Raw genomic sequence first — 21769 nt, 5'->3', positions numbered from 1 at the left:
GGGTCAACTTCAGAAAGTGGGAGTCAATGCCGGAAAGGATGACCTGGGTTTCATTAAACAAGAAAAGTGATCGTGGTTTTTTTTTTAATAAAGAATGTTTTAAAAGGTTTTTTTCTTACAAATTGAGGCATTTAAAGGCATGTTTACTTCAGCTTATTTTCAGTTCAGCTCCAATCAGTTCAGTTTAGTTCTTATCTTAATTTTCTTCTCTCATAAAATATTCAATCCAGTTCAGCTCCAATAAGTTCATTTCAGTTCAGTTCAGTTTAGCTCAATTCTGTTAATCAGTTAATGCCCTAAAAGGTTTTCCCTGACAAATTTTCAAAACAAGCCTTCAGTTTAGTAGCAGCAAGACAATTGTTGACAAATTTTGAAAAATTAATGTTGCAAACTCCTAAAATTGTTTCCCCTAATAAAAAAAAAATCCAATGATAATAGAATAAAAAGTGTCAAGTTAATTCATTTTACAGAGATAACTAAAAAATGACAATTACAACAAACTCATGTATATTATAAAAGAGTTTTTTATATGCCCAACTCATGAATGTATTATTTTGCCCCAAAAATTGGAATGGCTTGATAGAATTTAAAATATCTTAAAATTGATGTTTCATAAGTTTAATTGTGATTTATATTGAATAATACGTAAGTCATTGGCTGAAGTTGGTTCAACTATGACACCCTAACAATCTTTAGGCTATAACACAAAATACATAATGAAAAGGGTACAGGACAAATTATATTAGAAAGTAGACCTCAAGAACTTTCCAATGATATATTACAAGCCCACTTTGACTTTGCAATCAAAAGTTATGGATTTCAGAAAATAAGACTGTTTGGAGGAGTTGAATTGTTAGAATCGATGTAGGATCGTGGAATCAATCCGATTCCACCTATTTTATGAGCGATTATACTGGAGAGCGATTCTACCAACAATTTAAATTGTTTGGGTGGATTGGGATTGTAAAATCGTACGTTTCTACAATCCGAATGAATCACGATTTTAATAACATTATATTGCTTTTACGTAATCAAATATACACTTTATAATACAGTTTTTTTAAAAAAATTAAGACCACCTATGCTACATGTTATCAAATGGAATATAAATGTGAAACAAATCTGCAAATTGAATGAAAACAACCATAGTTCCACATAAACAAAAAGCAAAGGAAAATTGACTTAAAATAATCCCAATTATTAGTGATGGGTGCAAAATAATACGACCTCAATTATTTGCTTTCAACAGTACCACCTTCTGCAATATATATACATAATGGTATGCCAACTATCCTAAAAGGTATCTTGAGGAATATTTTATCCATATTTAGGAGTATTATATTCTTTTTATGGTAGCAATTATTAATTTTTTTTCCAAAATACATACTATAATTTTACCACATACACAATAACACCCTATTTTGACATGACACACACTATAATTAAGATAGATATTAGACTTGAAAAACGGACAAATTAATCAACATAATTTTACCACCAATAAGAAGAAAGTGTTATGTTTAAAAAATGAAGAAGAAAGTGTTAAATTGCTACGAGCCTACGATTAAAACTTGTAGCATAATTTGTCTGATTACATAGTCTAATAATTTTTTCAAATAGCTTAGCAAGTCAAAAGGTGCGTTGTAAGTATAAAAAACAAAGGAAATATTAGGTTAATTTTGGTTTTTAATACATTTTTTGAAACTAATTATATCAATACCCTATTTACTTTTGTTTGATAGCGTAGAAATTTTTTTCTTTAGTGAAATTAATTTACTAGCCTTTTTTTTTTGAGGGAACACGACGAACAAAATTTATTAATCAAGGGACATAGTGTCCGAGAGTACATAAGGAGCAATAGACGTGGGACAATGATTAATCCACATTTGCTCGGTTCCAAAAGGTATGATTCTAGCTAAATGATGAGCAACATAATTTCCTTCCCTCCTCACATGAGCCCAACAAACAGAAGAGAAATAGCTACTCAATGAGATGATATCCTCAAGAACACCATCAAAATCAGAGAAAAACAAAGCAGCCTTAGATAGCCTTTTGATGAGGACTTCACAATCGGATTCGAGAATGACCTCCTTGATCCCCTGCCTTCTTGCGAGCTTTATAGCCATAACAAGTGCCTTACCTTCTGCTATTTCAGCTGGCCACCATGCTTTGACTCGTCTGCAAGCCGAAAACAGCACCTCCCCCTTGGTGTCTCGAGCCACCACTCCCATCCCTATCCAACCTTCCTTAGCCAAACTCGCATCAGAGTTTATTTTGACAACTCCTAGTGGCAGGGGAACCCACCTGGCAGGGCTCTTTTTTGCCTTCGGTTGACAAACATTATATATTTTCTTTGTATGACAATCAAACTCCTCAACCGATCGAAGTAATCTCGCAATAAGGACATCATTCGGGGTGATGGTTCCTTCAAAGATCTTCCTATTACGTTCACCCCATATAATCCACATCAAAAAAGCAGCTTTCTGTTTCAATTTGCCATCTTTGTTTTTCCACCTAGCAACCAAATCACACCAATTCCCACTTCTATCAATCAGCAGGTCTTCACACTTGCTCTCCTCCCACAGTTCTTTAACTCTAAAGCAATCAAAAAGCACATGAGCACTTGTTTCTTCCTGAGTACCACACCAAGGACAAGTAACATCTTCAATCAAATGACGGTGATTCAGCAGGACTCTTGTTGGTAGAGTGTTCGTGCATACTCTCCACAAAAAGTGGCGAACCTTTGGCGATACATTCATACCCCAAATTTCCACCCAAGCTTGGTGAAAATCATCAAGATTACAACCTTTTCCCAACATATAGGCTGTTTTTGCTGAGTATAAACCGTCCTTAGTAAAGGCCCATGTTAACATATCCGTTGTCACCGTAGAGTTAATCGGGATTGCCAAGATACATCTTTGATCACGCTCATTAAAATTTTCTGCTATAACATCAGTCTTCCACTCTCTCGTATGCTCATCAATTAGATCACTAACAGTTGATAGGCCCCCCACTTCTTGACTTGTGATAAACCTGCCCTCCGAGTCAGCAAGCCATGGAGCTCGCCATATATCCACCTCTTTCCCACTCCCAATCCGCCATATAGTGCCTTCTTTAACAAGAGCTTTACTACTCCAAATGCTCCTCCAAGAGTAGCTTCCCCCATACCCCAAATAGGCATCGAGAAAGGAAGAGTTTGGGTAGTACTTGGCTTTCAACACTTTGCTCAGCAGTGAATTTTCATTATGAGTAAGCCTCCAAGCTTGTTTCCCGAGCAAGGCATCATTAAACACCTCCAAATCTTTGAAACCCATACCTCCTAAACATTTCGGAGCACACATTGATTCCCAAGCTTTCCAATGAATTTTCCTTTGAGCATTTCGTTGACCCCAGAAAAAGCGAGCCATAACCGTTCGAATACTATGAGTAACCGAGCTAGGGAATTTATAAACTCCCATTAAATAGGTTGGAATGGCTTGGATGACTGATTTGAGCAGAATCTCCTTCCTGGCTCTTGAAAGAAGCTTCTCCTTCCATCCCTGCAGCTTCTTCCAAATTCTATCGGTGAGCGCCTCAAAAATGGCTTTTTTCGACCTCCCAACAACCGTGGGAATCCCTAGATATTTGCCATGTCTCTCCACCTGCCTCATATTCAAAACCCCCATCAACTCATCTTTTTGTTCGTCGCTTACCCCACTGCTAAACGAAACCTCCGACTTCACATAATTAATTTTTTGCCCGGATGCTACTTCATACTGGTTGAGAATATCAACTATAACTTCGCATTCTCGGCGGTTCGCTCTAGCAAACAATAAACTGTCATCGGCAAACAAAAGATGAGAAATAACAGGGCCCCTCCTACTCGCCTTAGCACCATGGATCGCCTAACAAAGGGGCGGAGCATTATTAACTTGGGTAGGATGAAATTATTAACATAAATTGTTTTTTGAAAACAAATACTTTAATATTAAATCATAATAAAAATAATATACAACTGTAATGAATATGAACGGAATATTCCTTAAAATGTCTTCTTTGTTGCCTAGCGTGCTATTTTGCACATATAGTACAAAAGGTGTATTGTTAAAAGCAAATAGTAGAGGTTGTATTATTTTGCACACACCGTTAATAGTTGGTATTATTTTAAGCAAATTTTCCAAACGCTAATTATTATTAGTATATTTTTTTAGTATTAATTGGCACATCTTCATTTATAATTGAAAATTTATCATTTATACAGGAATGCTGAAAATTCGAACACAATATTTGAAATTTAAACACTAAAAATAGAAAATCAATTGTAAATTCAAACAGATTAACATATAACTGAATATTAGGAGTTTACGAAGGAAGGGCTATATTAAAGCACCCATAAATTGAAAAGGGTAAATTCAAAGAAGTGGGACTAAAAACAAAATTGTTGAATTTATTTGTTGTATTAAATGGACTCAATGGTGAAGAGTCGCCTATGATGAGCCATTGAAGTCGCTAACGGGAGAAATAGAGAGATAAATGAGATTGATTGTACTTCGTATGAGAGAGTTTGAGAATATAGTCAATAGAGAATAACTGAAGAAAATTAAGAGATGCAACTATTTTGCTCCTACACATTGTTAAACTGCTGAACGAATGGATGATGGGTCAAATAGTAAGCGGACACGATAGATCGAGCGACGGTTGGTTCAAAGCTCTGTCAAATCTGACTCGATCCATTCCCTCCGCTTCATCTACCATCCACCTTCTATTTATTTAAGTCGGAATTTCATCCATTTATTTAGAATGAACGGAACGGGTTATTAGATATCATATAACTAATATATAAAGCTAAACTTTTAGCCGGACCACGACGGCGACACTTGACATTACAACTTTTCGCCAAGTGTCGCGCCACGTAGGCGACAATAATAAGACTTGTAGGATTTATTTAATTTGAATATTTTTTTTTTGTTAGAATTGGATAAAAAACTTATATAAATTTACATAGATTTTGTAGGATAAAAGTTGGATAGATTTAGATAAATTTTATAGGATAAAATGTATTATGGTCTTATTTTTTTCAATAAAAATTTAGATAGATTTTTAAGATAAATTTTTTGGTTTATACTTCTATATTCGATAAAATACCAATAATTTATACGAAGTATTATAAGTAGCGAATCCAAAAGGGTATATAGAGGTAGAATTGTACCCCATTCTCCTTCCCAAAAAAGAAAAAAATAAATCAAATAAACCCGTTATTACATACTTCTTACTTTTTTTATTAGATGCATCAAACTCCTAGACAATTTTAGGAGCGGATAGAGATATATATATATATATATATATATATATATATATATATATATATATATATATATATATATATATATATATATATATATATATATATATATACACACTAGTCCTTGTTCCATTTTTTTTTTTAAAAAAAATAAGCTTTTAAAACTATAGATTGTACTTTCTCGCCTCCTTCCCCTCCTCCCATATCAATCTTTCTTTCTCTCTCCCCTTCTATCTCAGCTTTTCTTTATCTCCCTCTTTCTTTTGGCCTCTCTCTCTCTCTCTCTCTCTCTCTCTCTCTCTCTCCCTTCCTCATATCCCCTTATCTCTAATTAACACTCTAACTTTATTCGATCTTTTGACCACCTCTATCTCTCTTGTCCCTCGTTATCTCTCTATCTCACTCTCTTTTTCCCAACTTCTCTTTCTTATTCTCTCTTTCTCCTAAATCCTCTTTCCCATCTCTTGGCTCCTCTCTCCCATCTCTTGGCTCTTCTCTCCCAGCCCTTCTCTATCTATCCCCTAACATGTTCTTTAATTTACTCTTAGCTCATGTCCTGCCTTTTCTCTTTCTATTTTATTTTACCTTTTCTCTCCTTCATAGCACGCTTCTCTTTTAGCCCATCTCCCCTCTCCCCTTCTCGTGACCTTGCCTTCTCTCTCTTTAGCACCTTCATATCTCAACCCCTCTATCTTTCTTTCTCTTTTGACATTGTCATTCGGTCTATCTATCTATTCTTTCTCTTGGCCTCTTTTTCTTTCCCAACCCTTTTTTCTCTCTCTTCCATCACTTTTCGTTCCTGGCTCCCTCTCTTTTTTTCTCTCTATCCCTCTCTTCCTTTCCCATCCCCCCCCCTCTTTTTTTTTTCTCTCCATCTCCTCCTATTTCTTCCTCTCTCTTTCTCTCCTCTCTCGAGTCTCTTCCACTCCTTCTCCCCCTTCCTATCTGTTACCCTTTATCTTCCTAAAGTTATCTATAACTATGATTGTATTAACATAAAAGGGTATGAAAGGGAATGAAAGAAAACTACTTCTTCCCTCCTCCTGAAGTCTTCGACATGTATGCTGCTGAAATCCCTGAATATCAAGCTACTGATCAGGGAATGGTTTAGTCTGCTGAGTCTGCTAGTTCTTGTTGCTGTCCCTGGCTGTAGGGAGCTGTCTGGAAGATCTTTTGGCTATGCTTGTACTAGTTTCATGAACTATCTTCTTTTTATTGCTTTCCTAGTTTCTAGTATGTTATGTTTAATGCTTTTGCTTAACTCCTGGTTGCTGAAAATGCACCAAAACTATCTCTCTTTTGATCAAGTGGATGTTCCCACTATGATGTAATATAATGTTCCACTTTTAAGTAAAAAAAAGTATTAACATAAAAAAAAACATTTAGTCATGAATCTAACATGATTTTTTATCAGAATGTTGAAAAATTTAGGCCTTGTTATGTTTACCTTATTTTCACTTATTTCAAGAAAAATAAGTTCATATAATGGTTAATAAGTTTAGATAAGATAAATTCAGAAAAAATAAGTTTAAATGAGTTGTGATAAGAGCTTATCAGGGTTACCCAAGTTCAATTTATTACTAAAATAAATTTTAATAAGGGTTAATAAGTTCATATAATTAAAAATCAAGTGAATAGAACGCACTCTTATTCTAAAGGTGTTAATAAATTAAATTAGATGCCTCAATTGTCACGAAATCACGCTGTTTAATTAATAACATTTACTAATTATTTAAAAAAAGTGTGTCCAAATATAGTTGTCAAAATCTAGTCCCCCTATCTTCCTATTTCTTTTTTCCCCTCCCTTTAGCTTTCTCGTTATTTCACTCGTCTTTTGTAATTTTGACTACTTTAAAATGTAGTGCCATCTTCTCCTTAATGACACTCTAATAAGTATTCTTAATAAGTACTCTCTCCCTCCCTCCCTCTCCCTCCATCCCCCCTTTTTCAATGGGTTATTTTTGGGTGTGTTCACCTCTATCCTCTCATCTACAATTTTGCGTTCTCAATTTTGAGTATCTATTACTCCTACCTTGAATTTTGTTTAAGTTTTCATTTCCTTGTACTACTTGTTACGGAGAAAAAGTAACAATTTTGCAACTATATGTTTTCATCAAACACCAATCAGTTTATAATTGCCTCAAGAAAAAGTGAACAAATATCGACATAACTTGTAAGAACTCTTAAGCATCAATAAGAAGCCGAGGGTAGTACAATGACCCTTGATTATCATACTCTTCTACAAATGTTCTTAGCACACACATTGAGATTCATCCAACAAAACAATGAACAAATTTAAAAAAATTGAAGTTAGATGGTTTGTATGGTTATTTAACTTGTTTGTTGGTTGGTTATATTTATGCTATTTGGCTAATCCATCTGTTGCTATATAGAAAAATGTGTTCGCACATAACGAAATTAAAAATGTACATTCATACAAATGGAAAAACATAGCCACTAATTACGATTAATGTTAAATTCTTAGAATATCCATTTGAGTAACATCAAATGCAAGAAACTATTTAAGGACATTTTAAAGCTATCTTAAGCTAAAACACTGTAATAGATTGCCTACTTATCTTCACACAAAAAAAACAAAAAAAAAAAAAAATAAAAAAAATAAAAAATAAGCAGTGGCAAAAATTATCCAGTACCCATAATTTATTATTAAAAGTTTAACACCCAACAAAACCAATCAATTGTTTCCACCAGCAGATACTCGGTCTAGACCTCGACCTTCTTTTGATGAGTTGAAAAATGCATACATAACACATTAATTATTAATCCTTTCATTGGAAGGGGAGCAGGAATGAGACACGGTCACAAAGTTCTCTAATACTCTATTGAATGATGTGTAGTACTTTGATTTGAGCTACTTCATGAACTATATCAAATTCCTTTCCCCTAAGTTTCGTAAAGTAGACTCACAGCCTTTTTCATGACCAACCTTCACCTGCATTGAACTTGGGTAGCTACTATCTTCTTGACCTCTTCAGAAGTCCTATCATATAACAAAAGCAAAAATAGTATAAGTAAAAATATCAATAATGCTGAAAAAACTCAATTCTGCAGTGATTGATTCAGCTTCCTATTCCTCCATAAAAATTATTGAGACTTTAAATTAAATATCATAATTTTATAGTAAGGTATATTCTAAAAATGCACCCATGATAGTTTATAAGAAATCATATGCCACTCATCTCCTACTTAGTTGCCCTCTAAAGAAAAATACATCAATACACGAGAATGGACTCAACGATCCACAATGGAGGCTATATTATTAAAGTAAATAAATTACAATGTAATCAAACATATTGTTTAATCCAAACTTTACCAAATTACTTAGCAAAAGAATCATGTTATCTACGGCACTAAAAATACCAATCTTTTGAGCTATAGTATAAGCATGTACAAATTCTCTTATTATAGCTCACAAATAACAATTTTCAGCATAGTATAAGCATGTACAAATTCTCAATTCAAGGTAATGCTAATGTTAGCTACGTACCGATCAATATAGTATGAGTAATAGTTTTCCCAAATGCTCACTAATACTCGCATCAAAATAGAGAAACTCAAATCAAAATAAATATGGATAATTAAGAAATCAAAAGTGAACCAGATTTAACTATGAGCATTTTGGATTAAATTGCACAACTAAACTCATTTTTTCCCCTCTACAGAATTCCAACAATACCTATAAATAAACAAAACCCAAATCTCAAAATTCAAATTCATCAAAATAAACATCAAAAAAAAAAAAAAAAAAACACCTGAGAAATAGAGTAAATATAAATGAACCAAAAAGATGTTTGCCAAAGAATAAAAGGATACTAAAAAGGGAAGGCATTGGAGATCGAAGAACTCACTCAATACTGCTCTTTCGCTAGCCATTAACCTTTTCACTTCAGATCCCATTTAATCTCCCCATTTCTCCTTTTACTCTCTTCACGAACAAAGCAGAAATCATTTTTTTTTTAAAAAATAAAAAGTGAAAATGGGATTTTTACATGAGGTTAAATATCCACAATATAAACTTAAATTATAAGATCAAAAGAAGGTTTGTTACTCTATTCCAGATGAATTAAGAACCCTCTTTGTCTTATAATCATAAGAAAAATTTGTTTAATTTTGCAAGCTTCCTATCTTCCCGTATTTATTAAAAACATGGCAACATTATTATAGTAATTTGGGGCTTATAAAAAAACTGAAAATTTACTGAGGAGCAACAATTCTAGGATGGTAATAATGAGTGTTCTCGACTCTTCCAATAGTTGGAGCTGATATTCCAACAGACTGCATATAGAAAATAATCAATTAGAGATTGAATGATCCAAATCAAATATATAAATAAATAAAACCCTAGCTTTATGATGCATGGGAATATAATCCCAATTTTTTTACCAAACTGAATTGAAACCACCCCAAAATTCTGAAATAATTTGTCACCCTCCATTTCTGCATAGATAGAAATTAAAGCATCGTTCATAATCAAGGTATAGGAAATATAACGAAAAAAAAGGAAATGAACAAAACCTTAAAAGTAGAAACAATAGCATCCAACCAATCTTCATGATGAAACAATGAAGGAAGAAACCGAGTTAATTATTATAGCATTCATATTATAGCCTAAATGTTCAGAAATTTGTAAGTAAGGAGGTTTCTCTCCTTGGGCCCTCAAACCACCATAAATACCGGCAGCCTTGAATCCCTTCGCAGTTGTACCTCCCCCAGAAATCTACAAAAGAAACTAAACACTGAGATTTCAAGCTTTTCTTTCTTCATTTCAGATATAGAAATAGACGCCAGAATCTGTCTTGTTATCCTTTGAACTCAATATTCAGGATCAGCATGACCTAATTCGCTAACCCCACTCCCCCAGCCCCCTAAAAAACTACGATCATAAACATGTGAATTGGTACAATGAAACACTTGAGAACTTATAAAATAGTGACACTTTTGAACAAATAATATAAATAGTAAACTACATTCATGTACCATTCCATGTGCTGCAAATTAGATAACATTGTTCAGGATAAACAAGAAAACACAAATATAATTCGGAAATCAGTAACCTGCTGCCACGGTCCTTCAGGGATAAGTATAGGAGCTGCAGGTATATAATTCGCTGCAAGTACGTCCTTCATCGCATCAGTAGCAACTGACGACATGGAGACTATTGTCAATTCCCTCCTAGACCCAGACAGTCTGCAAAACTGATTAAAATGTGTATTGAAATAAAATGATTCAGGGTAATCCAGACACCATACAAATATCATTTTCCAAACTGAGCAACCTAATTATTAGCTTACTCTTAGAATAATCTTACAATTAAGAAATTATCTAGACCTTTTTGTTGTTGAATCCTGGAAGTTTGACAGGAATGTGATGGAAACAAATCGACATTGTTGAACAAATTTGGACTTGCTGCATTTTCAGAAAATGTGCAAACTTTTAGAGTTTTTCATATTAAATTCAAAATCTATAATACTGGAAAAGTGAGGAATGCAAAAAAAAAAAAAAAAAAAAAAAAAGGAAAAACTTAAAACATTCTTGAGTGTCTTAGAGCTAAACAACCCACAAATTGAGGAACTGATACAAATCAACAAGACAATAATCAACATACTAATTCATTCAATTCACTCACTAATTCACCAAACTCATTTGAATTAATAACCAAATTTGACATAATAAGGAGAAGAGAATATATACTTATAAAAAAACAGTAAACAATCATACAAGCACAACCCAAAAAAAAAAAAAAAAAAAAAAAAAACAAGCTTAAAGGAAGCTAGAAGCAAAAATTAAATTTTTAACATCTAAAACACCCATATAAGCAATAACCAAGCTCATTGTCTATCATGTTTGACGAAAAGAATAATGTGCAGCCAATTTCTCTAATCTAAATATAAATGTACTGTATTAGGCAAAGCATCATAAGATGAGAGGAAGCACAGTAAGCAGTATATCTTAAGAAATAAACCCAAAAACAATTCATAGAACCCACTATTCATTCAGAACCATTATTCTGGAATGCCAATGATGCCTTCATCCCAAGCCTACTACAGAACAAGGCATATAGGATATGCAAAAGAAACACGAAGAAGCAACAATTTAGCAAGAGCTGCCAGAAAAGGAGAGTGTAAGCTTGATGGCTACATTATACAAAATAAAGATTTTTTTTTCCTTAATTTATAGTAACAAAGCCTAAATGTTCAGAAATTTGTAAGTCAATTAAATCTTTCTCTAAAGATTAATAAGGATAATTATAAAATACAGTTAAATTCATACAAGCACCAAAAAAAAAATCCTGCAAAAATCCATAAAAGCAAGAAGTCACTCACAGATACTTATTATGAGGTTTGGAGCTCCAAAAGCATTTGAGCAGAGTGCTTGAGAGCTTCTCTGAGATTGTCTTCCTCTCGATCTTCTCCTATTTTCCCCCTGGAACTCAACAAAGCACAACGAGCGAGTGAGAACTACAACAACTTTAGAGTTATTACAACTCAGTTGTTGTATCATGGCTAGCTGACAGATTCGAGGGGTACATTATTGCTCACAGATCGTAGACCTGTATAAAAACACACAAAACAAGTATGAATAGCAGAAACATTGATGTAGATAGTTGCAACTGAAGTATAAGTGAGCAATCTAAATAGTCAAAGAAACAGGAAGAGACGTACGCTTAAACTCATCAAGACCCCCAACCAGATTTGGCATTTAGGTAATGCCCACCTGCGAACGCAATCATAGTAGGGTGTCCTTTTTTTTATCTATGCCTCCTAGATTAACTTTGTTATGGGAAAGGTCATAATGTTTCTCTTATCTTATGACAAACTTTAGGCAGATAAGTATGCCTCCTTTTCAAACACTTTAAGAACATGGAACCCGTCTTATTCACAAGATTACAAGTAAGAGGAATCTTCGGAACATTAAGTCATCTATTTCCTTATGTGCACTTCAGAAACTTCTGTCAGTTTTGTAGCACACATTATTTGTTATAGGAGTAGATAAAGTCATAAATGACAAATGACATAAACAATATTCAATTTCGGGTCATGAGTACGTTGTTTGGTGATCGTGATGAGTTGTATTTTCCTAAAGTAATGACTACTCTCTAAGCTTTAATGATTATTGGGCCATTGGCAGGCTTTTAATACATACAATCAAGAAAATAAAGTAAGCAAGCAGAGATGTAAATTAATTGAAGTGCTCGAGAACAAAAAGTCTAGAAGAGTAGTATATTGTAATAAACTCATTTAATAAAAAACAACAAAAGGCTCATGTAATACGAAATAAGAAGTTAATTAAGAGTGATGAATAAACTTGGGGAGATTAGTGTTCGTTCATCAATCTATTTTATAAACATTTAAACCCTTCAATACATTTAAACTAATTAACTTTAGTCACTCACACATTTGAAAATTTAACATATACATTAATCCTCATCACTTTGGCAAATTATCAAAACATCCTACTTTCATTTTAAAATTACATCTAATAACCAAGTACAATGAGAAGTTGAGAGCAATGCATTTTCATCCTTTTTAATCTAACAAATCTAGCTTTAATTTTTAATCTCCAATTGAAATTTCAAGAATCAACACCCTCAAACATCACCTATAGCATCTCATGTCTAAAAGCAAGCTCACCAGCAGATAACCACTTATTTCAATGCAATGAAAAACTGGCAGAATAAAACAATAATTACCATAATATGCTAAACATGCAAAGCTACTGCGACAGAATCAAGGCAGCAACTTGGTTCCATTGCTAAACTCCAATGATAAAAACTTACACTTCTGGTAAATGTACACGCTACAAACAGTACCAAAATCTACCTAAACCCCTTAAAATCTCAATCAAGAAATGAAAATTTATAGAACCTAATTAGTTAATCCTTTAAATTTAGCAAAAATTGATCAATGTTAGAGACATAATCAAGGATAAATCACCAATGAACCAACAGAAATTGAAATTAGTTCTTCACAAAACAAAACAAAACCAAAAAAAAAAAAAAAAAAATTTAAAACTTAAAAACAAAAATTCAAATTTTAGAGCATATACCAGCATCAATAACAGCATCCCAATCTGTAGTAATTCAATCTTTCTGAAACTGCTACGACAGATAAACCTGTGAGATCGCTAGCAATACGAACAAGAGAAGGGTTGAAAATTGAACCAATAAGAACAAGAAAGAGAAAGGAAACAGATATTGTATACACAACACATCAATATTTCTATTACACTGCAGGATTGTTCTCAAATATCCAAAATAAATCCAAATATTCCTAATAAACTGTAGAAATTTACTCAAATATCCAAAATACATCCAAACCCATATTAAAATGCCAGAATCTTAGTATACATCAAAATTCTCCTGGGTCCATCTACCTCCTTGCAAAAATTTAATTTGTAACATCTAAAACACCCATATAATGTAAAATAGTGAAATTAATAATCAAATAAAGTCAATATCTTGAAAACTTATAAGACTAATACCTTAATTTTGGTAGGGTTGAATCAAAGATCCAAAGTAATCTCCTCTTTCTGGAAAAATACTGAAGAAAATAAGGAGTGACTCGAATAGCAACAACCCATGCTCCGAACATCAATTCGTGGGATCGAAGCTGCGACAGAGCTTCTTCCTTGCTTGGTTTCTTCTGGAACATTCCTCCGAACATCTTTGCTTTAGAAAACCATTTGAAATCGAATTCAATAAAAAAAACTACATGAAAGCCCAGAAATAAATAAAACAACCTTCATATAAAAGGTAAAATCTAATCGAGGAGATGAACATCGAAGTATCGAACCAATTAGAACAAGAAAGATAAATGAACCTTAGCAACCGCGTCGCCAAAACCAATTAGAATAACTCGGTTTTACAGTATCATGTAAATTCTTTCTAGGTTTGTTTCAACTATATTTGTGGGCAGAAAATAAAAGTAACAGATAAATCTCATAGACCATACGAAGAGGGCGTGAAGAAAATCCAAAGACAAATCATCGACGGAAAGAGAAAACTGAAAATCCTTAAATTTCATAAGGCAATTAAACCAATTATTGCTGGTTTTGACTCATAATTCATCCTACAATCCAGATACAACGTTGAAGTATCACTTATGCATGATTATATAGGTCGTTTTGCACTAATCATACAATATAATCAATCAATTTCAACAATATTAAATGCAGTATAATTTGAAGCACATTATAAACGATTCCACTCAAAATAAACCCTAACTACCAAAATCAAGGTTCAAAAACCCAAATTCAATCAAACATACTGCAGAGTAGGGATGATCCCAGATGGATGTCTCGACTGATCTACAGGTTGACCACCTTCCAAGCCCTTTCTTCCATGTCAATTCCTATTTCTTTCCTTCTGTTCAAAATCAAATTAGGGGAAATTACTAACTTATTCACCACTAAATTAAAATTAAACCCCAATTTCCTAACTACTAAGAATATCTTTTTTTTTTATGTTCTATTTCAATTCCATTCACTTTTAATTTCTGTTAAGAAAAAAAAAATTGACTAAAAAAAGAAATACCCAGTTCATCATCATGCTTAAATCAATGAAAATTGTAAAATAAAGAACTGGGTTTTTCAAGAAATTCTTCTTTTTCCTACGCACAATACACCCACAAAGATTTAACCCAAAAAATTCGAAAACAACAGGAACATATATGCAAAAATCCACGACAATCGAACAAGTAAACCCCAAAAATTTGAAACAAAATCGAGAAAGAGAAGAGAGATCGGACCTGATGAATGTGACGATCGAAACTCTGAGAAGAATCGAAGCCCCATCGTTGAAAGGGATGATCGGTGGTCTTGAGTTGCTGAAGTTTTAGTTTTCTCTCACTAGGTTCTCTCTCATTGTTTCCCCTAAATACTCTGACCTTTTTTCTTCTGAGATGGAAAGATAGAGGGGAAGAAGGTGAGGGAGGAAGTAGGTGAGAAAGCAAGGGCAAAATCGGCAATTCAATGAATTCAGGGGTGGTAATGTAATCGCACCAAAAGTTATTGTTACTAACTTCCCATATTTATATGGGTTATAGATATATATATATATATATATAGAGAGAGAGAGATAATTAAAATAAAGAGTATCATGTGATATGAGATAGATAAAGAGAATTTATTGAATAAAAAGGAAAGTAAGACATTTAAATTAAAACTTCCATATATAAAAAGTGATACAATAATACATCTAAATTAAAACTTTCATGCATATATGAAAAGGGGGCCGCCCCCATTCATCTTTATGATGAACGCGGTTTGTTAATCTTGTGGCATATTCGTAAAAATGAAGAACAGTACTCTGTTGATGTGGAGCATGATGTAAGATTATGTTAAATTGTAATGCTGAGTAGGGTGCCACTGGACTAACGACACGAACTATTGAAGGTAACGGAGAATTCAGAATATAGTTGGAGTCATTTAGTGCCTGCATCTTCAACAGGTGGTAGTTGTGTGTTTAATACCCACCCGTATATGTTGTACATATACTTAATAGCGCTATGGAAGGTGAACTGGTCTTGGTGGATCGGAGCGCGGGGAGCATGGTTAAGTGATAGAGTATGGTGAAGCTGTGGTGTATGAAGGTAAGTGATTTCATTATTGTTACGTGAATCTTGGCCGTATTTATGTTAATGTTGTTGATTATGTAGTTGAGGATAAATATTTATGTTTGTGTTTAGTGAAAGTTGTGAAATGTAATTTGGAATGTTGTTACATGATTGTACATGTTAATTTAATTGGAGATTGTCCTAAGTACTTGTTTCATATGTGACAAATCAAATACGCCCGTATTGATGATTTATATGGTAAAATTAGTAAAGCTTGCTTGCATAAGTGTGTGTTTGGACGTGTGTAATGTACTGAAAATGGAATTATTGTAAAATTGATCGTTTTAGTGTTGGTTTGATTGTGTTCTTGGAACAGGTAGATATATATATGTAGAAAAATTTCACATCGATACTGTAAGTTTTAGCAAATGGAAAATAGTCTTCAAAGCCCTCCTGCTGCTAGGGGTAGTGAATTAGGACTGCAAGATAAGGGTAGTGGTATGAGGGGGTGTAGTGGTATGAGGGGGTGTAGGGGTGTCGAAGGAGAGGTCATGACAATCGTGGATCCGAGTGAAGATGAATGTCGGGAGCTAGTGCCTTTTGTAGAGGGGGTAATCGAACCTTGTGGTGGAGGTGTTGAGGATAGGGCAGATTATGTAACACCGGTAAAAACATTTGAGACAGTTCAATCGGTTGTAGCTAGTAACCACGTGAGTGTAGTTAGTTACGTGGAAGAACCTAGGGTCGGGATGATATTTAAGAAGTGGGAAGATGTTGAAGCGTATTATAAGGAATACGCGGAGCAAAAGGGTTTTGGAGTGAGTAGGGTGCAGGGTGTGTATTCAAAGGGTGAGGTGAGGGACCGAATATCTACCACTTGGAGGTGTGAGTGCTATGGGAGACCGGATATGAGGGCTCAACGAGAAGAAAGAAAGAGAGCCAAAGCTATGGACGCTAGTGGTTCTGGTGGAGTCATTGGTGGAGTGGTGGGTGAGGATGAGCTGAGTCGTAGTAAAAGGAGGTCTAAAAAATGTGAGTGTGCTGCCAAAGTATATGCTAGCTTGAACCGTGATGGGGAGTGGGTGATAAGGACCGTGGAACTGGAACACAATGGTCACACCCCCATTCCTGGGAATGCGCGTCTTGTGAAGGAGTATAGGATGAAACACTTTACATCTAGGGTGAGGAAGAAGTTATTGAAATATTTTGAGAAGGGGTTACCTGTGAAGCAAATCCATGGGTGCATGGCGACGGAGATGGAGGACTCGGACCCTTTGCCTTTCACTGTGAAGGACTGTGAGCATGAGGTGTATAAAAATAGACGGTCGCTAATGGAGGGAGGTGATTGTGTGGCGATGATGAAATTTTTCCAAGAAATGCAAGGTGCAAATAACAATTTTTATTTTGCACAAAGGATGGATGATGAAGGTCGATTGAAGGATGTTCTTTGGGTGGATGCTCGTAGTAGAGCAGCTTATGAAGAGTTTGGGGACGTCGTCTGTTTTGATTCGACGTATTTGACAAACGAGTACGATTTACCGTTTGCCAACTTTGTCGGGGTTAATCATCACGGACAATCAATTTTGCTTGGATGTGCACTTGTGTCTCACGAGGATTGTGATACCTTCAAATGGGTGTTTCAACAATGGTTAAAATGTATGAAAGGGGCAGCACCGAAAGCCATACTAACAGACCAGGCAGCTGCGATGAGGAAGCCCCTTGAGGAGGTGATGCCGAGCACCAGACACCGCTGGTGCATATGGCATATAATGAGAAAGCTTCCAGAATAATTAGGAAAATGTGAAAAGTAAGTGGTAAAACTTGCATAGTGGCTTTAATGTTGTATTCGTTATATGCTGACCTTGTAAGTGTCGTTGTAGGTATCAAGAATTCAAGACGGTGCTCAAGGGGTTGGTCTATGAAAGTTTTAGTATCCAGGAGTTTGAGAAAAGGTGGGCAGAATTTATTGAAAAGTATGAGCTAAAGAGCAATGAGTGGCTTGGAAATCTGTTCAAAGAACGTCACATGTGGGTGCCATCGTTTATGAGGGACTATTTCTGGGCTGGAATGAAAACGACGCAGCGAGTTGAGAGCATCAACAGTTTTTTTGATGGCTTTTTGAATAGGAATACAAAGCTCTTTGAATTTCCACAAAAGTATGATAAGGCGTTGGAGAAGAGAGTTGCTGATGAAATAGATGCGGATGAGAAATGTGCTAAATATATCCGTCGGTTGGTCAGCGGATTTGGGGTGGAAAAGCTATTTCAAAAGATATACACGGACACGAAGTTTCAAGAAGTGCAAAGTGAATGCTGTAGGCTGATGTACTGTTACCCTCGAGAGGAGAATATAGTTGCAGATAATCTGATTCAGTACCTTATAGAAGATAGGGTGTGGATCGTTCCGGAGGGGAAGAGTGAAGCGGTGTTGACTAGTAGGAGGAGGTTTTATTCAGCTACATATCACACGGAAACCAAAACCGTGTGTTGTGATTGTCGGAAATTTGAAACAGATGGGATAATGTGTAGGCACATCATTCGTATTCTTGATCTTAATCAAGTCGTTGAGATTCCGCAACGTTACATACTTAGTCGGTGGAGAAAGGATTTGCTTAGGAAACATACTGGTGTAAAGGTATCCAAGCATGATCCTTTAAAGACCGGGGTGTGGAAAAGGTACAACAATTTGATGACCGTGTTTGAGCCAATCTGCCAGGAGGCTGCAATGGTGGATGATGAGACCATCCGCACGGTGATCAGTACACTGGACCAAGTAAAAGCTGCCGTAAGATGTAGTGCTAAGCGAAAGTATGATCAGACCATTCCAGTCACATTTCCTCAAGAAGGAGCCCCAACAGTGGAGCATAACAACACCAATGACAATGCAACGACATCCACGGTGCATAACCCTGATGGTGAATTTTATAATGCAATGAATGGGACCAGAGTGGAAGGGTCAGAAGGGACTATTTGCTCACCTGCAGACCCTCTTCCCAAGAAGAGAGGGAGAGGAAGGCCCAAAGGGTCGTGTAACAAGGGGAAGGGACTGGCAAAGATTGGCTATAAACGTGCTAATGCCAAAAAGGGGCAGGTATGCATGCTTATACATTATTTAATACGTAGTAGAGTGCAAATTAAAGTATAGAAATTTGTATCTAAATACATGGCATGTGCAGGGAGAAAAGACAGTTGGTGAGAACATTGCAGGTGCAGATATGACTGGGACACCCCCGCCTCCTATGAAGTTGCCTGTAAGCTGGTTTTGAGACAAAAAAATGAAATATGCTTGTTATGTGTTTCATTGCGTATTATATGAAATGTGCTTGTTGTGTTTGGCATTGCTTAATGAAACGGTTTGGCAAGGGCTAATCAATTTGGCATGTATGTTCCAGGCCAGGCGCAGAGGCACCGCTGCAGCTAATCTTCCCTGTGACGATGGCAACCAATGTGGTAATGTTCCTGAGGACGATTGTCTCGTTACTGGGTTCCCATGCTCTAAGGCACCTTAATAGTAACATGTAAGGTGGAATGTATAATAAAGTATGTTGTTGCATCTCATGCGGTGTTGTTATGCTGTAATGTAGTATTAGACTAAATGTGCGTTGAACATGCTGTGTAGGCATGTATGGATTTGTTTTTGATGTATGTTGTTAGGAAGTGTGTTATTCCGATGGAAGTCTGATATGATAAAATGCTTGTGTGTTGTTAACCAATGTATGACTTGTTCCTCAAATCATTTTGGATGGCCTTAATACCATATTATGTTTAATTATATACTCCTAGACTCTAGTGTAGCTATCTATCCCTACACCCCCATTCCTAAACAATGCATAAACAAACCCAACAACCCCATTTTCAGTACACACTATTTAACTACCTATAGATTAAAAAAAAAAATATATTCAAATCATCATTTCATTTCATTTTCTCTCTCCTTACCCATTTTCTCTCTCTATACCCATTATCTCTCTCTAAACCCATTGATCTACTTTTTCAAACCCAAAATTTCTACGAATTTGAGACAAATTATCAAATTATCAATAAAAATTGTTCAATCACTACAAAATTCAACAAAACAAGCATTGAAATTCGAAAGAATAAGTGGTTTTGTTCATTTTTGGTTCAAAAAATAGTATGAAACCTAGGTTTTACTAAAAAAATTTTTGTTGTGATTGTATTTCAAAACAATTATTGAAACATCAACTGCAGAAAATGCATCATGTAAGTATGTACTATAGTTTTAGTAATTTTTGTTCAAAAACTAGTAAATCAAATAATTACATTCTTCATTTTTTATTATTTTTTTTTACAACAAAGAAAACAGTTCCAGAAAAGGAAAACAAAGATTCTGGAAGAATGTAAGTATTAATAAAATTAATTCGTAGTGAAATTTTTCTTTTGATGAATGTTCATTTCCATTTTGATAAATGCTCATTTATACATTAGTATACTATCAGTAACATGTTTTTTTTTTCGAAAAACTCTCATTTAATTAATACAAATGCTCATTCAATTCATATGTATTTAATAATTTATAGTCATTCGTGTAATAATGTTCATTTTTTCATAGTTTGAAGTGGAGAATTATTTTGATGAATATTCGTTTTTATTTCGTTAAATGTTCAATTCCTAAAATGTACTTCGTATTAGTTTGAACAAAAACTCCTAATTATAAAAATGAACATCTAATGATTTATAAATGAACATTTACCAATATAGAAATGAACATATTATAAAAATTTACAGAAAATTCATAAATGAAAAAGGGCGGGGGCGGGGCACGCTCAGAGGGGTGGGGGGTGCAGGCAGTTTTCCCTGCCGTAGAGTCTAGGTAAAAATTTGTATATTATGTTTGCAGCTGGACTAGGTCCATAAGTTGCAAATGGGCCACATTGATATTTTTAAATATGGACCCATATGTCTAGATAGGTTGAAAACATTAAAATCTTGGTCCAGGGCCAAACGTTTCAATTGGGCCAAATAGGAATTTTTAATGTTGGACCGGTCCCATATTTATACATAGGTTGAAAAACTACTAAACTGTAAAGTTCTCAGCTAGAACAGGCCAATACGTAGCTGACAGGGTAAAGTCGTATCACCTAATCAAAAGAAATACCTAAATCCTCTAACTAAAGTAGATAGGGAAGTAGGGTCGAATCCACAGGGAAACTGGTCTTTCTACTCCTAATTAATTAATATAGTCTAAATTATCAAGGTAACCAAATTGTTGTTATAATATGAAACTATACTACGAAGATTAAGTTTAGGGAGAAAATCAGATATAAGAAGGCCTAGGGTCACAGGTTCACCAATAATTAATATTCCGGGATAAAACATAACAATCAATCAATCAACATTGCACAAATAACATGATTAACAGGCTCTCGCAATTTATTAACCAGCATAGATCTAACAGGCTCTCGCAATTTACTAGATCTAAGTTCCTATTGAAAATAGCCTTTAATATCGAATTAACATCTGCTCGATTCATCAATTCAATATTGCTAAACATTCACAATCAAATTACATCTGCTCGATTCATAATCCAATTGCAAAGAATTAGAACAATTCAATAAGAAATTATCATGCAAAGTCAATAATCAATAATAATAAATTACCCCTTCATATTAATTATGGATCCCCATAAACCCTAGAATTAAATTACTCGGACATAATCAAAACTAAACAAAGCATAATAATTAAACAAGACATAACAGAAATCGGAAAGAGTAAAATACTGAGATTAATTAAAGGAGAAATCGTACCAAGACGGCGGAATTACAAGAGTGTGAGGAACAAGGAAAGAAAATAAAATCTAGAGAGAGAAAGTTAAGTAGAGAGAAGGGAGAGAAAAAAAAACTAAACTAGAGTAAAATAATGATAAGAGATCCTAATCTTGCCTAATAGAATTACAT

General features: G+C 34.6%; 2 protein-coding genes across 4 annotated transcripts; one reads left to right on the top strand and one right to left on the bottom strand.

Moving 5' to 3' along the window:
* Positions 1–7901: 7901 nt before the first annotated feature.
* LOC145614266 (arginine biosynthesis bifunctional protein ArgJ, chloroplastic-like) lies at positions 7902–15263 on the bottom strand. 3 transcript variants are annotated; one of them, XM_081669289.1, is made up of 10 exons: positions 15049–15205; positions 14569–14666; positions 13784–13970; positions 13349–13426; positions 11626–11852; positions 10631–10708; positions 10357–10497; positions 9686–9739; positions 9151–9577; positions 7902–8282 (listed from the first exon to the last, which is right to left on the bottom strand). In XM_081669289.1, exons 6-9 carry the CDS (start codon positions 10685–10687, stop codon positions 9497–9499), a joined length of 333 nt encoding a protein of 110 aa, XP_081525415.1. In that variant the 5' UTR covers positions 10688–10708; positions 11626–11852; positions 13349–13426; positions 13784–13970; positions 14569–14666; positions 15049–15205; the 3' UTR covers positions 7902–8282; positions 9151–9496. The 3 variants fall into 3 exon arrangements, with proteins under 3 accessions (XP_081525415.1, XP_081525414.1, XP_081525417.1); XM_081669288.1 differs by having other exon boundaries at positions 9151–10019; positions 13349–13400; positions 15049–15203; XM_081669291.1 differs by lacking the exon at positions 14569–14666 and having other exon boundaries at positions 9151–10019; positions 13349–13400; positions 15049–15263.
* Positions 15264–16283: 1020 nt separating this feature from the next.
* On the top strand, positions 16284–19363 carry LOC145614085 (protein FAR-RED IMPAIRED RESPONSE 1-like). The gene is made up of 4 exons (XM_081669084.1): positions 16284–17608; positions 17736–18945; positions 19031–19105; positions 19247–19363. Exons 1-4 carry the CDS (start codon positions 16284–16286, stop codon positions 19361–19363), a joined length of 2727 nt encoding a protein of 908 aa, XP_081525210.1.
* The last annotated feature ends 2406 nt before the right edge of the window (positions 19364–21769 follow it).

Source organism: Chenopodium album, chromosome 25 (genome assembly GCF_948465745.1).
Source record: "Chenopodium album chromosome 25, dcCheAlbu1.1, whole genome shotgun sequence".
Taxonomy (NCBI): domain Eukaryota; kingdom Viridiplantae; phylum Streptophyta; class Magnoliopsida; order Caryophyllales; family Amaranthaceae; genus Chenopodium; species Chenopodium album.
Note: the sequence above shows the minus strand (reverse complement) of the source record. Positions and strands in the feature narration are given on the sequence as shown.